Source organism: Megalobrama amblycephala, linkage group LG4, assembly GCF_018812025.1.
Source record: "Megalobrama amblycephala isolate DHTTF-2021 linkage group LG4, ASM1881202v1, whole genome shotgun sequence".
In the NCBI taxonomy this organism is placed as follows: Eukaryota; Metazoa; Chordata; class Actinopteri; order Cypriniformes; family Xenocyprididae; genus Megalobrama; species Megalobrama amblycephala.
This window is the reverse complement of record NC_063047.1, coordinates 34808126-34834239: the sequence shown is the minus strand read 5'-3', so window position 1 is coordinate 34834239 and position 26114 is coordinate 34808126. Positions and strand designations below refer to the sequence as shown.

The 26114-nt window shown below is 36.4% G+C and overlaps 1 protein-coding gene across 7 annotated transcripts; it reads right to left on the bottom strand.

The window, feature by feature from the left end:
* Positions 1 to 588: 588 nt before the first annotated feature.
* nos2a (nitric oxide synthase 2a, inducible) lies at positions 589 to 25227 on the bottom strand. 7 transcript variants are annotated; one of them, XM_048189031.1, is made up of 27 exons: positions 25167 to 25227; positions 12816 to 12844; positions 12586 to 12649; positions 12403 to 12507; positions 11668 to 11816; positions 10899 to 11061; positions 10712 to 10803; positions 9099 to 9240; positions 8336 to 8475; positions 8021 to 8195; positions 7827 to 7928; positions 7487 to 7681; positions 6914 to 6996; positions 6666 to 6810; positions 6442 to 6546; positions 5899 to 5948; positions 5629 to 5803; positions 5399 to 5519; positions 5194 to 5272; positions 4421 to 4611; positions 4148 to 4314; positions 3843 to 4053; positions 3639 to 3726; positions 3386 to 3507; positions 1675 to 1823; positions 1308 to 1502; positions 589 to 1219 (listed from the first exon to the last, which is right to left on the bottom strand). In XM_048189031.1, the coding sequence occupies exons 1-27, from the start codon at positions 25209 to 25211 to the stop codon at positions 1181 to 1183; spliced, it is 3321 nt and encodes a 1106-aa protein (XP_048044988.1). In that variant the 5' UTR covers positions 25212 to 25227; the 3' UTR covers positions 589 to 1180. The 7 variants fall into 7 exon arrangements, with proteins under 7 accessions (XP_048044988.1, XP_048044989.1, XP_048044990.1 ...); XM_048189032.1 differs by having other exon boundaries at positions 12403 to 12504; positions 25167 to 25226; XM_048189033.1 differs by having other exon boundaries at positions 12586 to 12646; positions 25167 to 25226.
* Positions 25228 to 26114: the final 887 nt, after the last annotated feature.

Genomic DNA, 26114 nt, shown 5'->3' with positions numbered 1-26114 from the left:
AAACTCGAACAATTTGCTTGATGTAAGTGAATCACCAGCATCACACCATGATATGTACATGATTCTCTTCATTTAGCTTCATACTTCTCAGTTTTTTTTTTCCAGCAATAACTTAGAGAACCTCAGGTTTCTTGTTCTGTTCCTCTCTTTCTACTGCCACATTCACATTCTCCACCAAGGCTTTCACTTTTCTCTTTTTTCTTCCCACAATGGTCTTGGTTTCTTTTTGTCTCTATTTGGTTTTTTTTCATTGAAAAAGTTTCTCTTGCAAAGTTTTACCAGACAGGAATTTACATTTTCAGAGTATGCCGGTTCTGTGTTTTATTTTCATTCTCTCTCACCATCGTTCTTCTCTAGACTCTCTTTCTGCTTGTCTGCTTCCACCTCATCCTAAACCACTTCAGTTGAATCTCTTTACTAATTCCACTCATCATGATGCCTCAACTGTATATAGAATGTTCATAACCATATGATTAATGTAGCTTGGTTACTGTTGCTATGGGTGCATGCTTTAGGAACATATGATGTCTAAGAGAATTTAAAGAAATAAGAAACCTATATTTCAATGTTTGATTACTTATTTAGATGTTATTAAATGTGTGTACTATTAATATAGTAGCGCACACACACACATCTTTTAGCAGGAATGAAGAAACATTTTATACAAATCTGACAGTTTATTTATTGTTGTTATTTTACATTTCATAAATGCATACATTTCATCTACATCTATTTTTATATTGCCCTAAGTCCATTTCACCATAAATTATTTAGAATAGTATAAATTATAAAAAATGCTGGTGACTTATGGCTGCTTAGGACAATTATTTTGAAGAAAAATTCATATATTACATTGAAGACATTAGAAAATGTCATAAGTAGCTTTCAGAAATGAAATATAAACAAAAATGTGCTCAAACTAAAGCCATACATTTTCCTCTTAAAAAAAAAAAAGAGCATATTAAATCACAGCGCTTTGCCCACCAACTATAAGGGTACATGTGAAATCAATCCCGATTTGATGTAAATAAAGAAAAACTAAATTTACATCAGCTTAAAACTGTTCAAGATCATAAATAGAGGAAGACATTAAAATTGCATTAGTTAAGTGTAGTTCCCTGTACCCCAGCTTGTGGTAAAACTGTGATTTTACTTTACACGATGCAGCAGATTTCTGCTGTTAGGCTCCAAAAATATCTTCATGGTATCTCTTCTCCACCTGCCAACAAAAAGATCATGATGGCGTCAGTTCACTGGTCACATAGCAGTTCATACAAGGACATGAGGAATGAATCGGCGAATCTCACCTTCAACCTCTCCAGATATTCTCCAGCTTCTGTGATGGTCATGCCTGTTTTATTCACCAGGATATCTTGCAAAGTGCTAGCAACATCACGAGCCATGTTCATGCCGCCGCAGACATACAGATGACCTGCGTTCTTGTGTAGAACCTCCAAGGCCTTTTCAGATAGCTGCTCCCTCAAGACATCCTGTACATACATCTGTTCCAAACAACACAAGCTTACGGTTACAGTCAGAAGACAAACTGCTGCCAGTGTAAGTGCATCTGATGAACAGTGCAGACTGAGAGAACCTTACTGAATTTTGACAGTAAATAGTAATAAATAAATGTATTATTTTGAGTACAGCATAAATAGAACTTTAGAGATGTACCTTTTGTTTACCAGGTTGGCGAGAATAAGCTGTATTGACGTTGTCCAGAATGCCATCAAGTCTCAACTTCAGTGTTTCTACTTTATACAGATGGTCTGTTTGTGAATCACGGCACCCAAACAGCAGTGTCATAGGAGTCATTTGCAGACCTAAAAATGAGGCGATTAAATAAAGCAATTAATTTAGGACAAAAACTGAGGATTTATAATACAAATAAGAACTAAAGACGGTTCTATTTTGACTTGTATATCTAAAAAATACAACGGTACTGTTTAAAAGCTTGGAGTCGGTAATATATCTTATGCTCACCAAGGCTGTATTTATTCAATCAAAATACAGTAAAAACAGAATAATTGCGTAATATTACAATTTAAAATGACTGTTTTCTGTTTGAGCATATTTTAAAATGTCATTTATTCCTGTGATGGTAAAGCTGAATTTTCAGCATCATTACTCCAGTCTTCAGTGTCACATGATCCTTCAGAAATCATTCTAATATGTTGATTTGGTGCTCAAGAAACATTTACTATCATTATCAATTTTGAAAACAATACATTACTATTAGTTTTGTGGAAACGTGATATTTATAAATAAATTTACTTATATTTAAATAATGTAAAAGTCTTTACTGTCACTTCTGATCAGTTTAATTCATCCTTGCTTAATTAAATGCATTTAAAAAAAATTTATTGACACCAAACTTTTGAACATTATTGTATAACTGGTCAAATAAAATTCAGGATATTGTGACAACTGGTTTGTCATCATTAACTGGTAGTCATCATTATATGCTTGTGTGTCTAAACTTCATGACCTGGGTTAAGGGTTATGGGTCACCCCATAAAGGGTTAGTTCACCCAAAAATGAAAATCGTGTCATTTATTACTCATCCTCATGTCGTTCCACACCCCTAAAGACCTTCGTTCATCTTCAGAACACAAATTCAGATATTTTTGATGAAATCCGATGGCTCAGTGAGGCCTCTATTGCCAGCAAGATAATTTACACTTTCAGATGCCCAGAAAGTTACTAAAGACATATTTAAAACAGTTCATGTGACTACAGTGGTTCAAACTTAAATGTTATGAAGCGACAAGAATAACAAAAACAAAATAACGACTTTTCAACAATATCTAGTGATGGTCGATTTCAAAACAGCTTTACGAATCTTTTGTTTCGAATCAGCGGTTCAAAGCGCCAAAGTCACTTGATTTCAGTAAACGAATCTTCGTTACGTCATAAGTGTTTCGAAATTTCAATGATTCACCACTGGGAGGCATGACTTTGGCAGTTTGATACACGCTCTGAACCACTGATTCGGAAACAAAAGATTCGTAAAGCTTCGAAGCTTCATGAAGCAGTGTTTTAAAATCGCCCATCACTAGATATTGTTGAAAAGTCGATATTTTGTTTTTTTGGCACACAAAAGTATTCTCGTCACTTCATAACATTAAGGTTGAACCACTGTAGTCACATGAACTGTTTTAAATGTGTTTTTAGTAGCTCTTTGAGCATCTGAAAGTGTTAATTATCTTGCTGGCAATAGAGGCCTCACTGAACCATCAGATTTTATCAAAAAATATTTTCATTTGTGTTCTGAAGATGAACAAAGGTCTTACAGGTGTGGAACGACATGAGGGTGAGTAATTAATGACCGAATTTTTATTTTTGGGTGAACTAACCCTTTAAATTAGGAGCTCACATATATTACCTGTCTTTTTCGTGTCGTGCATGCGCTGTTGCCAGAAGCTGCGGAAAGGAGCAATACCACTGCCAGCCCCTATCAGAATAACTGGAGTTCTGGGGTCTTCTGGGAGATGAAACCCACCCGAGCTGAAATAATGAGCAGTAAACATGTCAAGTTTTCTCTATTATTAACATATGGAGTACAGAATGTTAAAATGCCTTAATAAATATTTAAATGAGATATTCATATTCAGCATTTAACTAACTATCATCAGTACCGGTGGATGAAGCAGGGAACTGTGTGTCCTCTTTTGATGGTGTTAAGCCATGTGCTGCAGGTGCCAAAATGCATAGGGCCCTTTCCTCCTACGATAAAACAGAACAGAGCGTTATCCTCATGACTGGTGAAACATGGCATTTGATTATCAAAGAATTATCCAATGTTTTTGTTTTGTATGTTTGTTATATGTTTAGTATCATACCCTGGGTGTGGTACTCCACCACAGACACCGTGAGGTGCAGCTCATTCGGATGACGGTCCAATGAGGAGCTGACAGAGTACAGACGGGGCTTCAGCAGAGGAATCTGGCTGAGAAGGAAGGTGGTAGGGACTTTTAGAGAGGGAAATTCTTCAAGCACCTCCAAGAAGGTGGGCCTGTAGAAATCTTTCCATGTAGAATATTCCTGGAAATCCTACGGAGAAATGGTACATTGCTGTAAATCTACTGGTAATATGTTTAATTTAGAATAAAAATCATAAACAAAATGTCCCATTTAACGCAATTACCGATGCAAGTGCCTCAAGCCGTTTGCGATCCTCTTCTTGACCAGCCACTGTAGAGAGTTTGCGCAGCAGACTTTGTGATGGTGGAGTCGTGACATCAAGGAAGTATGTAAGAGCCTGGACCAGAGTGCAAGCAGGGATACGCTCATCTGTCTGCCATCTCATTTCCTCTGAAAGACAACACAGGAAAGAGCCATATAAGTACGCTTGGATTTTGGGGACCTTCTTAACTATACTTGCATATAGTTTATTATAACTGCCATTAGTGATTGTTACCAGGGCTAGAGTCAGAGAGGGACTCCAAGTGAAGGCTCTGGTTAATAGGAGGGGCATCTGGGAGATGCTTCACAATACCATTCACCAACTCTGCAGAATTCTCAGGAAAAATCCCCACATGATCTCCAGCGGCAAAGTTCAAGGCTTCTGTGTTTCCATCCGTCATCAGCTCAACCAGGATAGTAGAACGACTGAAAGTAGAATAAATAAGTATAAAAAACAGCACCATCAAATGTGTACAAGCCCAGCTAACAGGGAATGTTCTCAGAACTTTAGCTCACGTTCTGAGATGGTCCTCACTGCAGAACACAAGATCCAAGGGGCTAGATCCAACTCCTCCCACTTTCCATAGCCTTAAACCTACCCGACTCCACCCCCTGGTTCTAGATCCAACTCCTCCCACTTTCCATATACCTTAACCTACCCGACTCCGCCCCTTGGATCTGGAGTGTTCTGCAGTGAGGGGCTACTGCACATTCTGGCAAGGTTCTCTCAGAGTTATAAACAAATGTTCTACCAGTATTGACAATAGAATGTAAATTAAAACATGTCTAGTCTTTAATAATGGAATTTTCCCTTACCGTTGATAAAACCAAGAAAAAAAAAGTTTTTAAAACATTTAAAAAACTACATGTTTGAACGTTCAGAGAACATTCAGAAATAACCTTACTATAATGTTACTACAATAGCTTAATGGGAGCGTAGGCAAAACGCTCTTAGAACATTTTTTGTTAGCTGGGAGTTAGTTAGGTAGTGAAATTGTAGATTCAAACCTTGACTGAGCGCTCTGCAGTTTCTGCCTTCTTTTCAGTGTCATAGGAAACATAGTTTTAGAGTGAAGAGCAGACAGTGCTGTAAAAACAGAAGATTCATGTAAATACTGTATTAAGGGGAAAATAATATAAAACCTGGTGATTAGTGAGTTTAGATAAAACCTAATTAAACTTAGTGTGTTGACAAGTAGAGTTAGAGGTGTACCTTTAATTTGGTCCAGAGCGCAACTGTCATGCTGAAGTCTGTATCTCTGTGGTTCCCAGCCATCCGACTGTTGCTCAACACTCTTCAGCTTTGTTTTAATGTTGAACTCCTCACATGCATCCTTAAAAAACAGAGATATGCCATTCATTTGTTGTTCATTTCTGTATTGGTATACGATTTATTTATTTGATTCGTTGAATTATGGAGGTAATTATGGAAACCTCGCCAACCTTAAAAGCAGTGCAAGCCCAGGCAGAGAAAGCCTCATCCTGCCCGTTAAGTTCATCTCCCTCCCCTGTGGCAGTCAGACGCTTGGCCCCCAGATCAGCAAGCTTGTCATCCACATCATGGGCAAAAGCACAGAACTGTGGGTACACGCGTGAGCCAAGGCCAAACACACTGTACCTGTATTGAGAAAAAGGATGTCAGGGATCCTGTTCTACAAGAGCAAATTTGACAAGTGAAAAAAGTGAAAATCTTTGCATTGTTAGGCTACAAACCTGACATTGTTTTTCAAGTTTTGCAAGCTGAAAAGCTGCTTCCTGAAGCTCTGAGGGAAACAAAATATTAACATCAAAATCAAATTTTGAATTCCTGTGGAAATGACCATTTTTGTACACTACTGTTCAAAAGTAGAAATGAATACTTTAATTCTGGATGCTTTAAATTGATTAAAAGTGACAGTAAAGTCGTAACGTTACAAAATATTTCTAAGTCAAATAAATGCTGTTCTTTGAACTTTCTATTCATCAAATAATGTATCACACTTTCCACAAAAAAGCAGCACAAGCGTTTCCAACGCTGATAATAATAAGAAATGTTTCTTGAGCACCAAATCAGCATATTAGAATGATTTCTAGAATAATAGCTGCTGAATATCATTATTTAATATGATAATATATTACTGGTTTTACTGTTTTTGCAGCCAAAACATAAAAGAAATCTTAATGACCCCAAACTTTTGAATGGTAATATACAGTATTTGTATTATATATTTCTATATAATAAAATTAATATAACCGTTCACAAATTTATGCCCATACCACTCCATTTCCTGGACTTTCCCCATTGCCGAAAGTACTGGTGACGACCATCAGAAGGCTCTCTGTCTCAAGCTCACCGAGATCATAGTCCTCCATGCATACCAGCTGTATTTGAAAACAAGAATGAATCTTAGTTTTGGATCACATGCTTTTGTTGTTGCTCATATACTGCTCTGTAAATAATACAGTATTTGAAAGCATTTTTCAAAGACAGCATTTCTTACCCTGGAGTCGAAGGCACGGCTGAGCATGGTGTTCAGTTTTTTGGCAAAAGTCAGTGACTTCCCTGTTTCGGTGGCATAGAGAACAGTGCAACGCACTCTCTTGGCCATGACTGCTTTGATGAGTACTTGAGAAAAAAACACTGCTCTAAAAGAGAAAGAACAGTATTTGTATGTAAATGGAATTGGTCGTTGGCATTAATGTAGTACATCGTTGTTTTGTTTGGAGAAGATGCTGGTCTGGTTAGTACCTTATTAGTCCTTTGAAGTTGACCTTACGTCTCCAAAGTCCTTTCTTCTCATCTTTCCATTTGTGTGTTAGCCACGCATCAGCCTTAAAAAAAACCCCACCACATATACACTATATTTACACTGCCAAAGTTTCTTTATAAACACTACTGTTCAAAAGTTAGGAGTTGGTAAGATTTTCTAACGTCTTCAGTCTCACAAGATCCTTCAGAAATCATTCTGACATGCTGATTTACTGCTTGAGAAACATTTATTATTATTATCAATTTTGAGAACAGTTGTGCTGCTCAATGTTTTTGTGGTGATTGTGATACATTTTTTTTTAGGATTATTTGATGAATACAAAGTTCAAAAGAACAGCATTTATTTGAAATAGAAATCTCTTGAAACATTATACATGTCTTCACTGTCACTTTTGATTCATCCTCGCAAAAAAGTTGAATCTCCAAACTTTTGAACAGTAGTGTACCTGGACAGGGGTATCTGTCTTGTTTATATGTTACATCTCTAGTGGTGTCTATGATTTTCCACCAATTCCAAAAATATGTTTGATTTTTAATCAGAATGTTTGATACCTGATAAAAGAAAAATGGAGAAAGGATGTAGTTGAGCATCTCCTGATGGTACACGGGGGTGAGGGAGCCAGACATGGGCGGGACCAGCCACACCCAATCAGCTGGACAACCTCCACGCAGACGAACTTCTGTCTCCAAGTGCTGCATGAAGGACTCGCTTGCTGAATGATGGTCCGTGATAGTGACCTTACTTTTCTGCTCAGCAATAGCAACATAAAATCCAATAAATATCTTTCCTAATTCTATTTTTAAGATGTATTATTTCAGATACAATAACAGTGAGATGATCTTAAATCAATTAGCATATCAGTATTTCAACAGTACAAAAAGGACACTTTACCTGAAAACTATGAATCACTGCAACATTGATAGCCACGAGTGCCTGGTCTTTCCACAGTGAAGACAGCTTGCGTGTCTCTAAGCCCATTAGTTGGCCAACGCGCTACAGGTCATAAAGCAGTAAAAGCAGAACATAAGTATCAAAAGAATCAAGATGTGCTAAGCTACCGCCATGAGACAGTGAGGCCGAACTACCTCCAAAATGTTGTAGCGCTGGCTGTCACAGAAGTCCCTCACTCCAATCTCTGTGCCCATGTACCAGCCGTTGAACGGACATGCTGTGAATTCCAGACCACCGATTTCCATGAGCATGTTGGCCACTGCAGGAACTGCATACCACTTGAGGTTTAGATCTTTGAACCATTCATACCTGGACAGAAGCAGAGAACAACATTGTTTAATTAGAGGATAACCTGTGATGATATTTTTCTGAAACTATAATTTTTCAATTCCTCAAATTTAGAAATCAAATTTCACCCTCTTTTCTCTAAAATGACCCAAATCACTTACTCTGGATGCTCTATTGGGACCTCCAGAATCAGTTCTGGAGGAATTTCAAAAAGTTCAGGGTCCTCTCCATTCGCCTGCAGGACTAGTGGGAGCACATCAAAGCGACCATACTTTGGTTTCCATCCTAGCTGAATACACACCTATAATAAGAGCAAAGTCCATTTAAGACAAGTCATTTCACTCGGCGGCCATCTTTGAAACGACTCTCGGGCATCCTGGGCATCATGCAATCTCTTTGAATGGGGAAGCATCAAATTCTCCAAAACTGTTCGCCAACCTTACGATTAAATTTCATATTTGAAATCACCAATGAAATCTAACAACAACCGGCTCATAAATTTAGTTTCTAAACGCTCGAATCACGCTATTTTTCAGGCTGGATCAAGCTAATGCGCATGCGCAGACCTAAATGCGCATCTCTCCGGAGGCGCGCGTCTGACGGTTTCCATAGAAACCGGTGATTCTAACGGCCGCTGAAGTGACGCGATGACTTTACCAGTCGGCGATTGGCTCTTATTTAGAAGGCGGGACTTATTCCGCCATATTGCGCGTTACACTTTCTCCCGTTCAAAACAATACGAGTGACATGTCTTGTGTTAGTCTATAGTCTTTGATAAGAGTGCACAATTTCCAGCAGTTATCATATGTGAATATTTCTTAACAGAGGCAAATGGTTGGCAGGTGCCTTTAAAAAAAAAAGGTAAGAGATCATGTCCAACACAGTACATATATTTGTCCTCTTCAAAGCTTCTATTTTAATTACCTGTGTAAACTCCACACCTGCTGGGTCCCCGATCACACTACCATCTTCCATCTGATAGCCAGCGTACTTTATAAGCTGACCGTTCCATACCCGGAAATCATGATCTCCATCTGTTCTTTGAGGGAACACAGTGATGGCAGACCTGCCAAAACCAAGAGGATAAGAGGATTAATCCTCGATTAATCAAAGTCAAAATTCTTTACACACTGTCTAGTTGATAGTTATTAATGAGGTACTCTCATTCAGTAATTATTGATTACCTAAGGAACGGTCTAAATTTGATATTACTTGATTAGTTAAGCTTTAAGTTTCCATATTAGCTGATAGTAGCTGAAGTGTTAATGTAGTACTACTCATTTGTCCTGCATTACTTCCTGAATAGTTATGTATCAATGACAGTCAAGTGTCACCGCATTGCCTATTCAGTGCTGTCACGGTGCAGAGAGTGCCAGACAAAACAAAGGAGTATCCAAAATAAACAGTCTTTAATAAATCCAACAAGAACAAGCAGGAGATTTCAGGAGTAAGAGTATAACACAACCACAAAGATGATACTAGACAAAAAAATTGAATGAAACTTGGGACTTAAATACAGGGAACAAACAAAGGGAACTAGAATACATGTAAACAGAATCTAATGATCAGTGATTAACCATAAAAACAAACTAGACCGTGAATGAGTAACCAAGTGATCACATATAAATTATATTACCTTTTAAAATACTCGTAATCAGACCACAGTTTTTTTATTGATTACATGTTATTCTTACAATGGCAGTAAATAATTCATAATTCATTTATTCTCCCAACTACTTTTTTCTTTTAAGCTTTCCTTTCTAAAAAAAAAAGGTCTACGTTCAAAAAATCTTCCAGGTTTGTGGAATTGCACACACAGACTTTTGTCTTGTGAATTTGTACATTATGTTCATTTCATATTTATATGCAATGCATGCTCTTTGCCCTAATATATTTACCTGAAGTACCCCCTGAGATTTATTAAGTTAGGTCAATAATAAAATTAGTCAATAATAATTAATAATAATAATAATAATAATAATAATAATAATAATACATTATCAGATGTCGGCTAATAGTCAAATAACATGCAGGTAAACAAATTTTAAAAATTATCTTTTGTAGTCAGTGTTTTATTTTTATTGTTTAAATTTTAAAATGATTTATTTTATTTTTTATGATTTAATAGCTTTTCATTAAACTTACAAACCCCTGCAGTTCCATCAGGAACCCCAGTCTAGGATACCCTGACATAATGACACACTTCATGTTGTTGATAACAAAGAATTAAATCTATTTTCTTTCTTTTTGTATTTTTATATCAATATGTTACAAGATTATCCTATTCAAATGTGATAAAAGCGTTAGGTCAAAAGTAATCTAAAAGTAATCTTAAAGTAGTCAGATTATATTAACACTGTACAATTTATTTATTTAGTTATGATTTATTTTTTTTATCCATTTATTTTGTATTTTCTTTGGTTCTGGCGTTTTACTTGCATTTCAAGATTTCTGCCTCTGTAAATCAGCCGCACAACAACAACATAATTATAGAACTGATGATAATGACCATATTGCAGTCAATACATTCAACTCACCTCAAGTTTCCTCCATTAGTAGCATACTTAAGATGAGTACACAAGGCATGAAACATGTCCTCGGCGGTCTTGCACTGACGCGCATCGAAAAGCTGAAGAAGAGACGTAGGCTTCATTAGCATAAACTCACAACATAGCTGTAGAAGTGCTAGCTATCATGTGTAAAAAAAAAAAAAAATTCCCAAACCTGTAAATTAGCCCACTGGATCCTGCCAATGCACCTCGGGGCGTTTCTCCATGCTTGTTTGGCTCCAAAAGCGAGTTCATCTGTAGTGAGTGAGTAGGACCCGGTCAGGGTGATCTCCAGCGTGACCCTTTCAATCCGAGCCTGGTGCTCCGTTGGATTGGAGCTACACAAAAGGTAAGAATGAGTTATTCACCTTGTAAAGTAAACCGACTGTTACATTTCCATCCCTGTTTGTCAAATTGAAAGAAATATAATTTATACTATTTTCAGTAGCCTAATAAAAATAAATCTAGCCTATTATTCTACTTTGACGGGTTCCTAAACCTCACTCCTCTCATATAAGGAAAATCTGTCTAAGTAAAAATGAAAGGCAGTTGACAGGATCTCCACCACTCCTCCCACGCAATCACTTCTCTCTCTCTCTCGACCTACTGTGGGCATGATGGGAGGAGCTTCATCCCCCAACCACACCCTAACCCTTCCCATAACCATATCTCTCCACCCATTAAACAGTTAAGCTCCACCCTTGAGCTCCAAAGAGGTGAAGCTGAGTTCATTTTGCTCTGCAGCAAGCACCACTTGATGCATCATGATGACATTAGTCTATCAGCAGGGTTTAGCCATTTTCAGCCAGGCTGGATGGAGAAAATTGAGTGCTGAATTTTAAGTCCCATAATATTATTCATGAATGTATTAGAATACTTGTCTGTAATGCTTAAATTGCAATGCCATATTTTTTACGTAGGCCTATAGAATTCATTGCTCGTACATTTTGAATGATTTGTAGTACTGGTCGATGAAATCCACTGCCTGAGTGAGGATGTCATCTGAGGAAGGTGTGATTTTGGAATGACCACGTATCAGAGATTTGGGATTCATTATGGAGCCCTCGCAAGTTTTGGAATTGCATGGTGTATTCTGGAAGGGGGAAAAAAAATAAGATGTATTTCAAGTCATTTTTTCAAGCTATAAAAGAAAATTTTACAAAATAATTAAAACCTCATTCACATTTCAAATTTTTTTACTTCTGCATAACACCTACAGTCAAACCAAAAATTATTCAGACATTTTTGATATTTTTTATGTATTTTTACTAGTGGGTGCAGGACACTATAGTTCATTTGTAAGTGAAGACAGCAAAATAAAGTAAACTGTGACATATTATACCCAAAAATTCTTCATACAGTGGACTACCAGTAAAATTGATAAAAATGTGGGACCAAAAATTATTCAGACACTTTGACCTGACCATGTTTTTCTTAAGTGTTATCTGACATAATTAAGATACTTTTTTTCTGACAGTTTATCTCTGAGATCTTGTCATATTTTATTACCATTTTTTTTAAACTATAGTGAATAAACTGTATGAATGCATGAAATGTTCAAGGTGTCTGAATACATTTTGGTTTGACTGTATATAATACTTAATAAGCATCCTCATCGATCCTTCATTGCTACAACAACAACAAAAAAAAAAGTTATTTTGATTAAAACGTAAAGATACCTTAGCTGCTCTGTGATGCAGCGTATCCTGAAGGGTCGAGCCATCCTTATAGTTTCGCAAATGAACAGCGAATGGACATCGAACTGGGCGATCGACTGATAACTGCTAGTGTGAAAAAATAATATATTAATTAAACAGAAGGACACAATAAATATTTCGCAAAATATGAGTTGCGTAACTAACCTTAGACTGCACAGTCGGTTTGTCTTTTTCAACAGTTGTGGTTTGGAATTGTTTTCCCATCCTGCTGAAAATATTATTGTAGCCAAAACTTAATAATGTCTGAGATTTACTGTTTAATATTCAGTTACAGTGTTACTCTAACCTGACATCAAAAATGATGCAGAATAATTACAATACAGAGGAAAGACGTGTTAATGATAGTTTTCATTAAATTAATGAAGAGTATTTACCTTTTGACAGTGGGTTTCTGTCTCAGTACCTAAACAGCAGGAGTAATCAGTTTCAGATTCTGGTTTAATCTGTTTTAACATCCTATTATATAGTCCAGTTAGGGATGCCTCTCATGACTGTATAGGGTGTGAGCTGTAATAGATTCCAATCAAAAGCATCTCTAACTGCATTCTTCGACATGTAATGGGAAGGACCATACAAATTTAGAAACTTCCTTGATCAGAAGCAAGGTGTTTTCCTTTCTGAGTTACATAAATATTAGACTACATGATCATTTGACCAATGAATGACACAGACCAGAAGCACGCTCTCTCTCTCTCACCCTAACCATTGAATAAGCAAACTGGTGATTTGCAGTGGCGAATTTTGCGGTTTTGTTGAAGGATTTGTTTTTAAGATTTCAGGAAAAATTCATTCCTAATATGTTTGTTTTAGGATCAAGATATTGTCAAAAACAGAATAAAATGGCAGTTAATTAATTTTATTGTTGGACAAGCCACACTTGCGATTTATATCACAAGAAGAAATAGAATGGAGAACAGACATGGTCAAGATGTTGTACTTCTTTTTAAAGGCTAGGATTGGTGTTGAATATAAATACTATAAACTAATGAATGACATTGAGTCTTTTAAATTGCAGTGGTGTTATAGTAATATTATTTGTACTGTTATTGAGGGAGATTTTAAATTTTTGATGTTACTCATTTAAATGCATTCAATTCAGTGATTTGTTGTCTGGTAAAATAAAGGTTTTTTCTAAATAAATAAATAAAAATCTCTCTCGCGCGATCCCAGTTGTCTCAGACAGCGCGCGATCAGTTCTCCTCGCACCTGAATGGTCAAATGCACACAGAGTTGTCAAAATGTCCATCGTGTGGAGTATCTCACGTAAATAGTCGGTTACGGCTTAAGTGGATGTAAACATTTAGGTGAAAACAGGATATTTGTCAGTATCCATGGATTCGGTCTTAAAGGGACCGTAGCTTATATATTTGTCATTAATGTTAATAAAACAACAAAATATGTTAAATAAATGTATACATGGTAGCCTATATAAACCTGTATCTGTTTATTTAACAAGTTTATTCAATTTGTATCTCTATAGTATTTGTTGTATCGTTTGTAATTTGCATATACAAATAACAAATTGTTGTTTATAACAACAATATAGCCTATATTGGTAATTATGCCCTTTGAAGGTTATTGGACACTGTGAAAGTTTTGTTTATTAAGTTTGTGACAAGCACATAAAAATTATTACTTTTTTCATTAGAGTAATAATAAAGAGGCTGCATGTCCTACATTCATTAGTCTCACTGTGTTGTGCTTGGAAAACTGCAACATCACCAAAAAAAAGAGAGAGAGAGAGAGAGAGAGAGAGAGAGAGAGAGAGAGAGAGAGAGAAAAAGAAAAAAAAAAAAAAAAAAAAAAAAAAGTACCCGGTCCTTAAAAATGGTATCAGTGCGTCCCTACCAAAAATGAGACCTTTTGAACCGTATGATTTTTCTACAGATTTCCAGCATTGCAGGCAACAGAAAACCTTTTACTGGAAAACAAATATATTAGACAGAAAATGGATTTGAAATAGGCAGAAACATATCATGACGTGACTATGACAATTGTAGGACATTTTTTACATAATTTGTAGTATGTTGCATTTGTCATCAGCTTCACAGTGCCATTTCCAGTTTACCAAAGATTACCGATGACACTTGTGTACAGTTTTCTCAACAGGCAACCACTGTCTGGCACAGATTCATGGTATTTCCGCAATCTTATCTGTTTATCACCAGTCTTCAAGCTTTCTCCGTAACTTCAGATTGGCATTTGGCCCACTTGGTTTCTTTTCCATGCCCATTGACTGATAGACAGGAATTCTTTAAATAAACATGTTCATTCCAGCTGGATTGATAGCAGATGATTTTAAGTGACATTTCCGTGAATGAAATTTGCTTTTTTTGAACTGCACAAATTTTCCATGCTCAAAAAAAGCACACAATGGCATCTGATGAGCTCAAACAACATTAAACAATGACGTCCTATAGATTTGTAAGACTTGATTTTCCTGCTAAGACAAAAGCTGAGATCAAGCAATAAAGCAATAAAACTCATCTGGAGAGAAAATCTCAAAGAAATAGCATAGGACAACGCCTTGCCCAAACATCCTTTACACATCTATGCAACCCTCCCCCCACACACACCCTCCTTCCTTTCCCCCAGACTCAAGTCACCGAAAGTTCTCCAGGAATGCGTATTCTATGTATAATGTATCTTGTGTATCTATCGTTTTTTCCTTTTCATGTTGTAAAATTGTAAAATTGAAACTAGTACATTCTAAAAATTGAGTGAACTTCACAGGGGCACTGAAAAGACATACACGCGGTAAACCTTCGCCCAGGCCGTCGGATTCCATTCACTGGGCCGATGGGCGTTCCTTACAGATTTCCATCAGTGATAGCAGTCAGACAAAGGTGTGTTTTCTCGAAAACCACAAATGGGCATATTTTTAACTTAAAATTTTTTTGAAATGGTTTGACATAAGTCAAATAAGCTCCGACACATTTCTGCTTACCACACTGTTAGGGGTCAGAAATAAATCTTGGTATGTCACTGCAAGTTGTCATTATATAACTAAAACATGAAACTCACTGCTGAAAACAATTTCATCTTAGTGAAACTATCATTAAAAACCATGGACTCATGCACAGTATTTCAAGTGTGTATTCTTCATGTGTCATATGATGGATTGCAGTCAGGAAGTGTATGTGTGGAATTATTCATTCTATGAAAAGGCTGCCATGAAAAATGTATGATGTGATCAGAAGTATAATTTTCTTACTTATCTTGATTTTCCTTAATGGTCTAATAATCATAAGTTTTTAAACACTTTGCTGCTGTTCTTTATACATATTAAAATGGCTCATGCATTGCAAAATATAGCTTAAATGGCTAATATAGTGGATGTGTCATCTTGACAAGTTTGTCCTGTTCACTTCCTCTAGCCACAATGTTTATTGTAAACGTGAAGTGACCTGCAAATAACCAAGAAAAGGCTATCTTAAGATAATCAGTGACTAATAATCTGCTTGATACTGCATCTGAGATGTGCACGGATATGACTCTAAAGAACCATTGTTGTTTCTGAAAAATTGTTAATAGATAGCTTTTGAAAAGGGTGAATTTGTTTCCTTGAGTTATTTATATGGCATGTCAGAATCTTTTGGAATGAACTAGGTTAGCCTTTAGCCTCATTCTGAAATGGTCATTCTGCCCGACCGATTTTGGGCAGGAAGTTTGTTTTTGATGAAAATGAAGAAAAAAATAATCATAAAGCGATATCTGTAACCTAGGTCAGTTTATGATGAGCAAATACTGTGACATGATTGAGGAAAGCAACTCATTAGCAGCATAATATCTAATACACTGTTGTGAGTGATGAACTCAACCTAGTATATTAAAACTGATTTCAGATGCTAAACCTTTGTTGAATTACACTGTGACACCAAGACAAAAAGCAAAAACCCATTATAATCAGTGTTTCTGTCTACACTTGACACGGTGTGATGCAACAATAGATTCCTGACAATAGATTCCAGTAAATTGATGGCTCATTCTGACATACTTCAAGTGCTACGCTACTTCTGACACAAAGAACAAATGGTTTTGTTCATTTTGTCTTGTTCACAGTAAACAGCCTGAAGCTGTTGTAGTGCGCCGACGCATCCAGTGTAGACACAGTGTTAAAGGATAGTTCAAAAATGAAAATCCTTTTTCCAACGAAACAGTGTTGATGACCACTGACTTCCATTGTATGGATGAATAAATAAACTATCCCTTTAATATTTCACAAGAATAGAGAAATTATATTTGGAACATTTATAAATTTGTAAACAGTGCTTTTGCATTTAAGAAGGATCCCTTAATCAGAAGCACCTTTCATGAGCACAGAATTTAAAAAAATAAATAAAAAATAAACAAACAAAAAAATAAGATTACTGTTTTAGAACAGAAAATCTTAAAATAGTTTTTATTAAATATAGTTTCTGTTCTTGAGAAAGAAACGTTATTTAAAAATAAATAGATACAAAACATTTAGTCTGATTTTTTCCTATATATTATTACATTCTTTCCATCTGACACATGCTAAACAAAATCACTTCAGTTTTAGTTTCTCTTTGATTAAACAGATAGCCTAAGTTCTGTTCCTTGGTATAGTACAGGTGCTGGTCATATAATTAGAATATCATCAAAAAGTTGATTTATTTCACTAATTCCGTTCAAAAAGTGAAACTTGTATATTATATTCATTCATTACACACAGACTGGTATATTTCAAATGTTTATTTCTTTTAATTTTGATGATTATAACTGACAACTAAGGAAAATCCCAAATTCAGTATCTCAGAAAATTAGAATATTACTTAAGACCAATACAAAGAAAGGATTTTTAGAAATCTTGGCCAACTGAAAAGTATGAACATGAAAAGTCTCAGCATGTACAGCACTCAAGTTGGGGCTCCTTTTGCCTGAATTACTGCAGCAATGCGGCGTGGCATGGAGTCGATCAGTCTGTGGCACTGCTCAGGTGTTATGAGAGCCCAAGTTGCTCTGATAGTGGCCTTCAGCTCTTCTGCATTGTTGGGTCTGGCATATCGCATCTTCCTCTTCACAATACCCCATAGATTTTCTATGGGGTTAAGGTCAGGCGAGTTTGCTGGCCAATTAAGAACAGGGATACCATGGTCCTTAAACCAGGTACTGGTAGCTTTGGCACTGTGTGCAGGTGCCAAGTCCTGTTGGAAAATGAAATCTGCATCTCCATAAAGTTGGTCAGCAGCAGGAAGCATGAAGTTGCCTAAAACTTCCTGGTATACGGCTGCGTTGACCTTGGACCTCAGAAAACACAGTTGACCAACACCAGCAGATGACACGGCACCCCAAACCATCACTGACTGTGGAAACTTTACACTGGACCTCAAGCAACGTGGACTGTGTGCCTCTCATCTCTTCCTCAAGACTCTGGGACCCTGATTTCCAAAGGAAATGCAAAATTTACTTTCATCAGAGAACATAACTTTGGACCACTCAGCAGCAGTCCAGTCCTTTTTGTCTTTAGCCCAGGCGAGACGCTTCTGACGCTGTCTGTTGTTCAAGAGTGGCTTGACACAAGGAATGCAACAGCTGAAACCCATGTCTTGCATACGTCTGTGCGTGGTGGTTCTTGAAGCACTGACTCCAGCTGCAGTCCACTCTTTGTAAATCTCCCCCCCATTTTTGAATGGGTTTTGTTTCACAATCCTCTCCAGGGTGCGGTTTATCCCTATTGTTTGTACACTTTTTTTCTACCACATCTTTTCCTTCCCTTCGCCTCTCTATTAATGTGCTTGGACACAGAGCTCTGTGAACAGCCAGTCTCTTTTGCAATGACCTTTTGTGTCTTGCCCTCCTTGTGCAAGGTGTCAATGGTCGTCTTTTGGACAACTGTCTAGTCAGCAGTCTTCCCCATGATTGTGTAGCCTACAGAACTAGACTGAGATACCATTTAAAGGCCTTTGCAGGTGTTTTGAGTTAATTAGCTGATTAGAGTGTGGCACCAGGTGTCTTCAGTATTGAACCTTTTCACAATATTCTAATTTTCTGAGATACTGAATATGGGATTTTCCTTGTCAGTTATAATCATCAAAATGAAAAGAAATTAACATTTGAAATATATCAGTCTGTGTGTAATGAATGAATATAATATACAAGTTTCACTTTTTGAATGGAATTAGTGAAATAAATCAACTTTTTGATGATATTCTAATTATATGACCAGCACCTGTATAGTGACTGGCCCCTTATTCAGGTGTGGAAACTTTTGATTTTTTTAAATAACTGGGATTAAATATGGTGAATTCATGATCTACTTATCTTTCTGCTGTTTTCCTTTTTTAAGTCGATTGATACAATAGATAAAATATACACATAATTAAAATTGACATTAACATCAAACACCTAGTGTCAACGGGCCTCATTCATGAAACTTTCGTACCTATATGAGGAAATTCGGAGTAATTTGCACTTAAATCGGACCTTCCCGAAAACTCTCATCAGGATTCACAAACGCTTTGTCAACATCAGATCTGATACTAGTTCCAATCATTCTATAAATAGGGTGTGCGTGCACGCTCATTCACAATAGCATAATCCCCACCAATGAATTACAACTACATTAATTACGTGTCCAGGAACGCTTGGTTCCAGTATATTGCATTAATGCTAAAAAGACTAGTAGGCCATATGCCTAACAATAAGTAGCCTATTCAGTTTACGTGTGTCTACCAAAGCATTTTAGCTAGTTTGAAAAATGCCTTGTGCTCAATTGAAAACGGCCAGCTGGTGGCGCTAGAGAGCGCTTTGGACACTTTGGTTACTATGATTTGGAATACCTACTACTTGATGGGAATTCCAGCTCTTTTCAAAGATTCGGCTCTTTTGGCTCTGCTCCCTTAGAAGAGCCAGCTCTTACTGCTTCCAAATGGCTCTTTACGTAAGTGGGGGAGACCGGGGGCAACTGTTACAAATTTTGGTCATGTCGTCATTACTCAAAACCTTTTGAAATATTTGGGTACAACTTTTATGTCAGTAACTTGTATCTGTTTTCTACATGTTAACAGAAACTAAATGTTGTTACAAGCAATGTTAGAGTCACAATATTGATTGAAACATTAGAAGTCAAATGTTATATCTGCCCCCATATGTGGGGACGATTGTAACAGCATATGGGGGCAATTGTAACAACACATGTAATACCATCATATAAATACCAATGACCACAATAAACTCCAGAGAATATGGATATAGTTAAACTATTATAATATCCACTATATCGATATTATCCAGAACAATTAATTTACTCCCCTTGCTGTTTTCCTTGGTCTGAACCTACGCATGCTGTGAACAGAGAGTGCCTATAAAATGGATCCCCAGCAAAAACACTTTTCTTAAATTATTGAAGAAAAAAAAAAAAATCTATTTTGATGTCCTTACTAAGCTGGACACTATTTTGAATGCAGTGTTACAATTGCCCCCGACTGTACCACCCCGTGACAAGCTATCCTGCTAGCTAGAAACAAAGCTAAAGTTTGACAAAGATACCAAATGTTAGACAACAGAATGGTCATCAAAACAAGACAGATTTAAATTCATAGACATTAATGGTTACGACAGTTTGAGAAAAATACTGTTGTTGAAAAAAAATTACTTTTATACCTCAAAAATAAGAAAAGCTTTACCAAGAGAGGGATCTCCACAGAGCACATGCAAAATGAGTTTCACGATTCTGTCTCGTTTCTGATTGGTGTAATTTGAGATGTTAAAATTGGGCCCTGTTATAGTTGCCTCCGGTCTCCCCCATCAATCGAAGCCCTCTATTTTAGCCCAATTAAGCAATTGTGAATGGTTTGTGTAAGCATTTTTTTTATTTAGTGTTTTCATAAAAGCCTTATTTTTATGCAGTTTTTCGTTACAAAAAAATACAGTTACTATTATTTAACATTTTAATAAAAAACTTTAATTGAACAATTGAGAACCACAGCAAACAAATCAAATAAAAGCATATAAGGCAAATAAATGGAGTCAGATACTATTACTTTTTTGGTTTGCACTCATTTCTTCACATTGTCCCGACCAGCTTACATTTAAAAGGGTGGTTCAGTGTTTTTTTTTCTAGGCTTGATTGTGTTTTTGGGGTGCAGTTTAACATGTCTTAATGCTTCGTTTAAAAAAAAAAAAAAAAAAAAAAAAAAAAAAAAAAAAAATTGGAGTATATATATATAATTTTTTTTCAACAAGTTTTTTTTTCTTTCTTTTTTTTTCTTTTTTCTGTCATATATTTTACCTTTATTCTACACCTCTGTTTCCACTGTCATTTGAACGGCTCATTTGACTTCCTGGTTCTATAAAGCCACTCCCTCCGAAATACGCAATGTGCTCAGATTGGTTAGCTGGCCCAGTGTATTGTGATTTGCTAAAGCATCCGGTAACGCCACGCCCCTTACCATTCATTTTTCCTTGTGCTTCAGTGGAAATGTAAATAATGGCGCTATATTGCTGTATCAAATTGAGCCCAAATCAGACCCAGATGAAGAGGGTCAAGCAGACCCTCTGCAATCGTGGCTTTTAAGGGATGTTTATGAATGGCATTTCATTTTGTATTTGTGTCAAAGTGTTTAGATATGCTGTCACTGCTGTTTGTTAGCTTTCAATATTCAGTTTTATCCTGATTAAATAGCAACAGAACTATACATTTAAGAGACATGCACAATCAATAAAAAGTACTTACAGTTTGGGGCCGATAAACAGCAGCTTCTGCTTTTAAAGTGGGAACTGCTTCATCTTTCAGTAATAGCCGTTGTGCAAATCCAGCATTGAACTCGTGTAGATTCTGGAAACTGTCTTCCACGGCGCATCCAGTGTAGAAAATCTCTGATTATAATGGGTTCTATTATCTTTTGACGTGCCGCGCCGCTCGCGTCCGGTGTACATAACTCTTCTGCTTCCACATGCTGCGCCACATGGCCTCGCCCACTTTGTTCCTTTTTCCGGGGGGCGTGTTTTGCAGGGTTTATGATGTCACCCACCCGGGAAGAAGCTTGTTGTAGTCCAAACCGGTCATTTTTGTAGGCATTAAACTGCCATAACTTTAAAAGACAATATCTCAGTTTGCATTGAACTTTCAGCGCTGTAATTTTGCAGATACTGTTTATGCTCAAGCAGCAACATTACACACTAACTAAAGTTAAAAAAAAAAGGGAAATCGCAATGAACCACCCCTTTAAATCTGGCTCCCCTGCCTCTCTCTGTTACTCTGTGTACCTGGCCTGTACCACTACACTCGCTAGGCTCTCCCCGACGGGAGTTGGCTCTTCTCGTTCGCTACAAAGATTCGGCTCTTAGAGCCAGCTGGTTCGCAAACGACACATTACTAATATCCACGTCAGTAACATGTTATCTCATTTTTAAGAATAGTACTGATTATACTGTGGGCTGTTGAATGCTCAAATCTGATCGTGTGATGAACATTCTAAAGGTGTGCAGTTATTTTCAGGGAAATGCATGGCTAAAGTAGTTCTGGGCAGGACTTGACTGCAGTTCCATATCACTTTGCCAAATGATTTCACTTACTTCAATAGGTCCTTACAGCCTACAACAGCAAAAGAACCAAAACCCACAATGACACCGACCAAGCAAATAAATATAGTAAACAACAGGATAAAAAGCGACAAATTGTTGTCATGTTTTTTGCCAAAAAATGTGTTTTATTGTGTCCTGAAAGCGCATACCCTCTTCCACTCTTAATTTCTGCATTATATCGACTGTATTAGTCTGCTACCAAAGCTCAAGCCTCCGTTACTAGTTCTAAAATCATGTTTTGTCATATAGTCCCACACACAAGAGTGTTTTAAGGACCTTTGAATCATTAGAAAATAATTCGCTTCATGGCTGCATTATCACCTCAGGTGTGCATTATTTTCTAATAATTCAACGGCCCATCGTCAATTATTCTTTACATATAAAAATGCAGTAACTAGCCATTTTAACTTCTCCATTGTTGTTCAGTCGTTGTACAACTAGGATGCGTCACAACTTGGTTTTAAGTATACACACGAAGAGGAAGATGAAGGGTAGAACAGCCTTTAATAAATCTACAGGCAGAGGTGGGTAGTAACGAAGTACATAGGCTACTTCGTTACGTTTACTTCAGTATTTTTTTGGGAAAATTGTACTTTTAAGAGTAGGCTAGATTTAAATGTGGGTACTTTTACTTTAACGAGTACATTTCTAATGAAAAATCTGTACTTTTACTTCGCTACGTTGGGCGACGTTCCTCTCGTTACTTTATTTTAATGTAATACTGTACATGTTAAGAAATGCGTAGTTTATTCCAAGCACGCTGTCTCTTTTTTCATGAACGATGAAAAAAAAAAAAAAAATTATTTAAGATCCTGCCCAATATTGTCCTAGAAACAATGTTCATATTGAAGGCTATAAAAACAAACATGAATGTAACTGTGTAGTATATGCTATAAATTATGTGCAAAGAAGGGGTCAAATCACATTAGGCCTAGACTATTCTAAAATTGTACCTTTACAATCTAAAAACAAAATGTTTTTTGAAGCAGAAGTTAAATACACTAAACTAAAAATGAAAATAAATAAAAACAAAAGAACAGACTAATAATTATTATTATTTTGATTACCCTACAGTAGTCACTTTACACAGTTATCGCTGCTATCGTACAAATACACTTAGTTGTAGGTTCGAAATTCTACATATGACATAATTATGTTCGCCAAAAAAAACTAATTTTCAACAAATATTTTGAGCAAAATGTATTTTACTCAGATTGAACTCCGTCTGTTTGGCGCGCGGCGGCGCTCGTTCACGGAAGTTTGTGCTTGCTGAAGGCTCGTCCACGCCTGACTGCAAAATGGAAATATTTTCTCGACTTTCTAACTTTTACAGATGGAGAATATGTCTGTGAAATGTAAATTATGCACTGAGGAAATTATTAAGTGTCACTTCAGCTTAAAAAATATATTAATAGAGGTATGTTTCCACCAATCGCTGCACAAGTTAAGGTTACGTATGATGACGAAAGCACGTTAGTGCGAGCCCTCCCGGAACCCATAATAGAGATTGCATTGCAGCGCCTGCGGTTCGAAAAAAAAGTTCTTTGAATGGAAGTCGGGGCAAATCTCCGCCAGACTGAAATGCCCAAAAAGAGGCGGTACTCCACAGAGCGTGACTCGACGCTGATTGGACTATATATAGAGGCAGAACAAACAGCCTAGAAGTGACAGCTAGCGTAACTCTGTGGTTGAATGTGATTGAAAAATCCGTCCTTTTCTCACTTTGGTGGTGCGTCGCCCTATTGCCCTAATGAAGAAACCGCCCCTGAATCTAACTCATATAAATATTAGAGTAGTATAGAAAAATATTATACATACATTTATAGGTAAAATCGAACTCCGAGCCTCCTGTACCCATTCTGTGATGCCAAACAACGTCCCTGTGCAAAGGATCATGGGGGCCCAAAGTGTCCATCAGTTGTACCCTTCGAAATCCTTCATTCCGAAGGGCCCTTTGAAGTGACCAGATGAGCACTTCGCTTTGAAACGACCCTTCGATATGGTGTCCATGATTATTTTCACTCCGAAGTGCCTTACATCCCGTTTGGAACGCACAGAGTATGAAATGAACACCCGCCGTCCCGCGGCAGTGCCGGCGACGGCGACCTGTTGGTCTTTAGCGTAAGACACATTTAAACAGTTTTGAAAACAAGTTTCGTCTGCTCACCAAGGCTGCATTTATTTAATTAAAAAGAGTAAAAACAGTAATATTGTGAAATATTATTACAATTTAAAACCGTTTTCTATTTGAATATTTTACAAAGTAATTTATTCCTGTGATCAAAGCTGAATTTTCAGCATCATTACTGCAGTCACAGTGTCACATGATTTTTCAGATATCATTCTAATATGATGATTTGCTGCTCAAAATGTTGAAAACAGTTGTGTACCTTTTTTCCGGATTGTTTTTTTTGATGAATAGAAAGTTCAAAAGAACAGCATTTATCTGAAATACAAAGCTTTTGTAACATTACACTACCATTCAAAAGTTTGGGTCAGTAAGAATTTTTATTTTTAATTTTTTCAAAAGAAATCAATACTTTTATTCAGCAAGGATGCATTAAATCGATCAAAAGTGACAGTAAAGAAGAAATTTATAATGTGACAAAAGATTATATTTCAAATAAATGCTGCTCTTTCTATTCATCAAAGAATCCTGAAAAAATAAATATTGTACACAAATATTTTGTAGGCCTACAATTGTACACAAATGTTTCTTGAGCAGCAGATCATTATAATAGAATGATTTCTGAAGGATCATGTGACACTGAAGACTGGAGTAATGATGCTGAAAATTCAGCTTTGCCAACACAAGAATAAATTCTATTTTAAAATATTTTAAAATAAAAAAGTTATTTAAATTGTAACTGTTTTAACTGTGCTGTTTTTACTTTCTACTGTACTCTGCATTAAATGCAGCCTTGGTGAGCAGACGAAACTTCTTTTCAAAACATTAAAAATCTTACCGATTCCAAACTTTTGAGTGGTTGTATGTGTGCGTTATATATATATATATAATTACAAAGTAACTAGCTACTTGAGTAGTTTTTCATTGGATACTTTTTTACTCTTACTTGAGTAACTATTAAGATTATTACTTTAACTTTTACTTTGAGTAAACATTTCTATAAGAACTTGTACTTTTACTTGAGTACAGTTTTGGATACTCTACCCACCTCTGTCCACAGGCAAATAAATCCACAAACAGGAGACACAACCATACAAAGACAATACCGGACAAGGATGAACTGAAACACAATGACAAACGAGGTGGGTAATGGAACACAGCTGATAGTGATGATGAAAGTGATCAGTAACTATGGTAACAAACTAGTGGCGGGAAATGGTGCAAAACAGGAGTCCAAACAGGGTGAATGGGTGACAGGATTGGTTGGTGTAGTATTTGTCCTGCCCTTCCTTCACTGTGATTGGATGGCTGAAAAGTGAAAAGTGACAGTGCATTTGACCCAATGTTGATGTTTTCAACTCTCAGCTACAAACAAACAAACAAACAAACAAACAAGTAAATAAATAAAAATAAAATAGTTCAAACGAACTTGTGAAATAGTATTATGGTACATAGTGTTATCCTAGTGTCATCAGTTTACCTAAATAACAGAGCTTTCGAATGTTTTACACACCATTAACACGTGATAGGGAGCAGGTGTAAATTTCAAAGGTGTAAAACCAGCTAAAATTTTGAAAATACATAGGCTACCAGATTGTATTTTATGCATTCAGCATTATGAAAAATTCAGATCGTATAAACAAAGACCACAAGGTTAGTGAAAATATAATTTTCAAGGATTAGAAATACACAAATGTGTGAGACGAAAAGTGACAGTCATCTTGGAGCTGCTGCGTCTTTCTTTGAAATGTGATTAGGCAAACTTATCTTGTTTACAGACAGGAATGACATTCTTGGTAGATGATTATATATCTAATGACAGGGTTTGGGCTACCATTTAATTGCAACTGATATGTAATGAAACATGATGGCAAAGAGGCAAAAAATAATAATTCTGTATACAAACTATTTTACAGTCTAAATATTGTATAAAATAAAATGTATATAATAGTTGCATTAAATGCTTTTTCTTCTAATAATAATCTGGAATCATAAT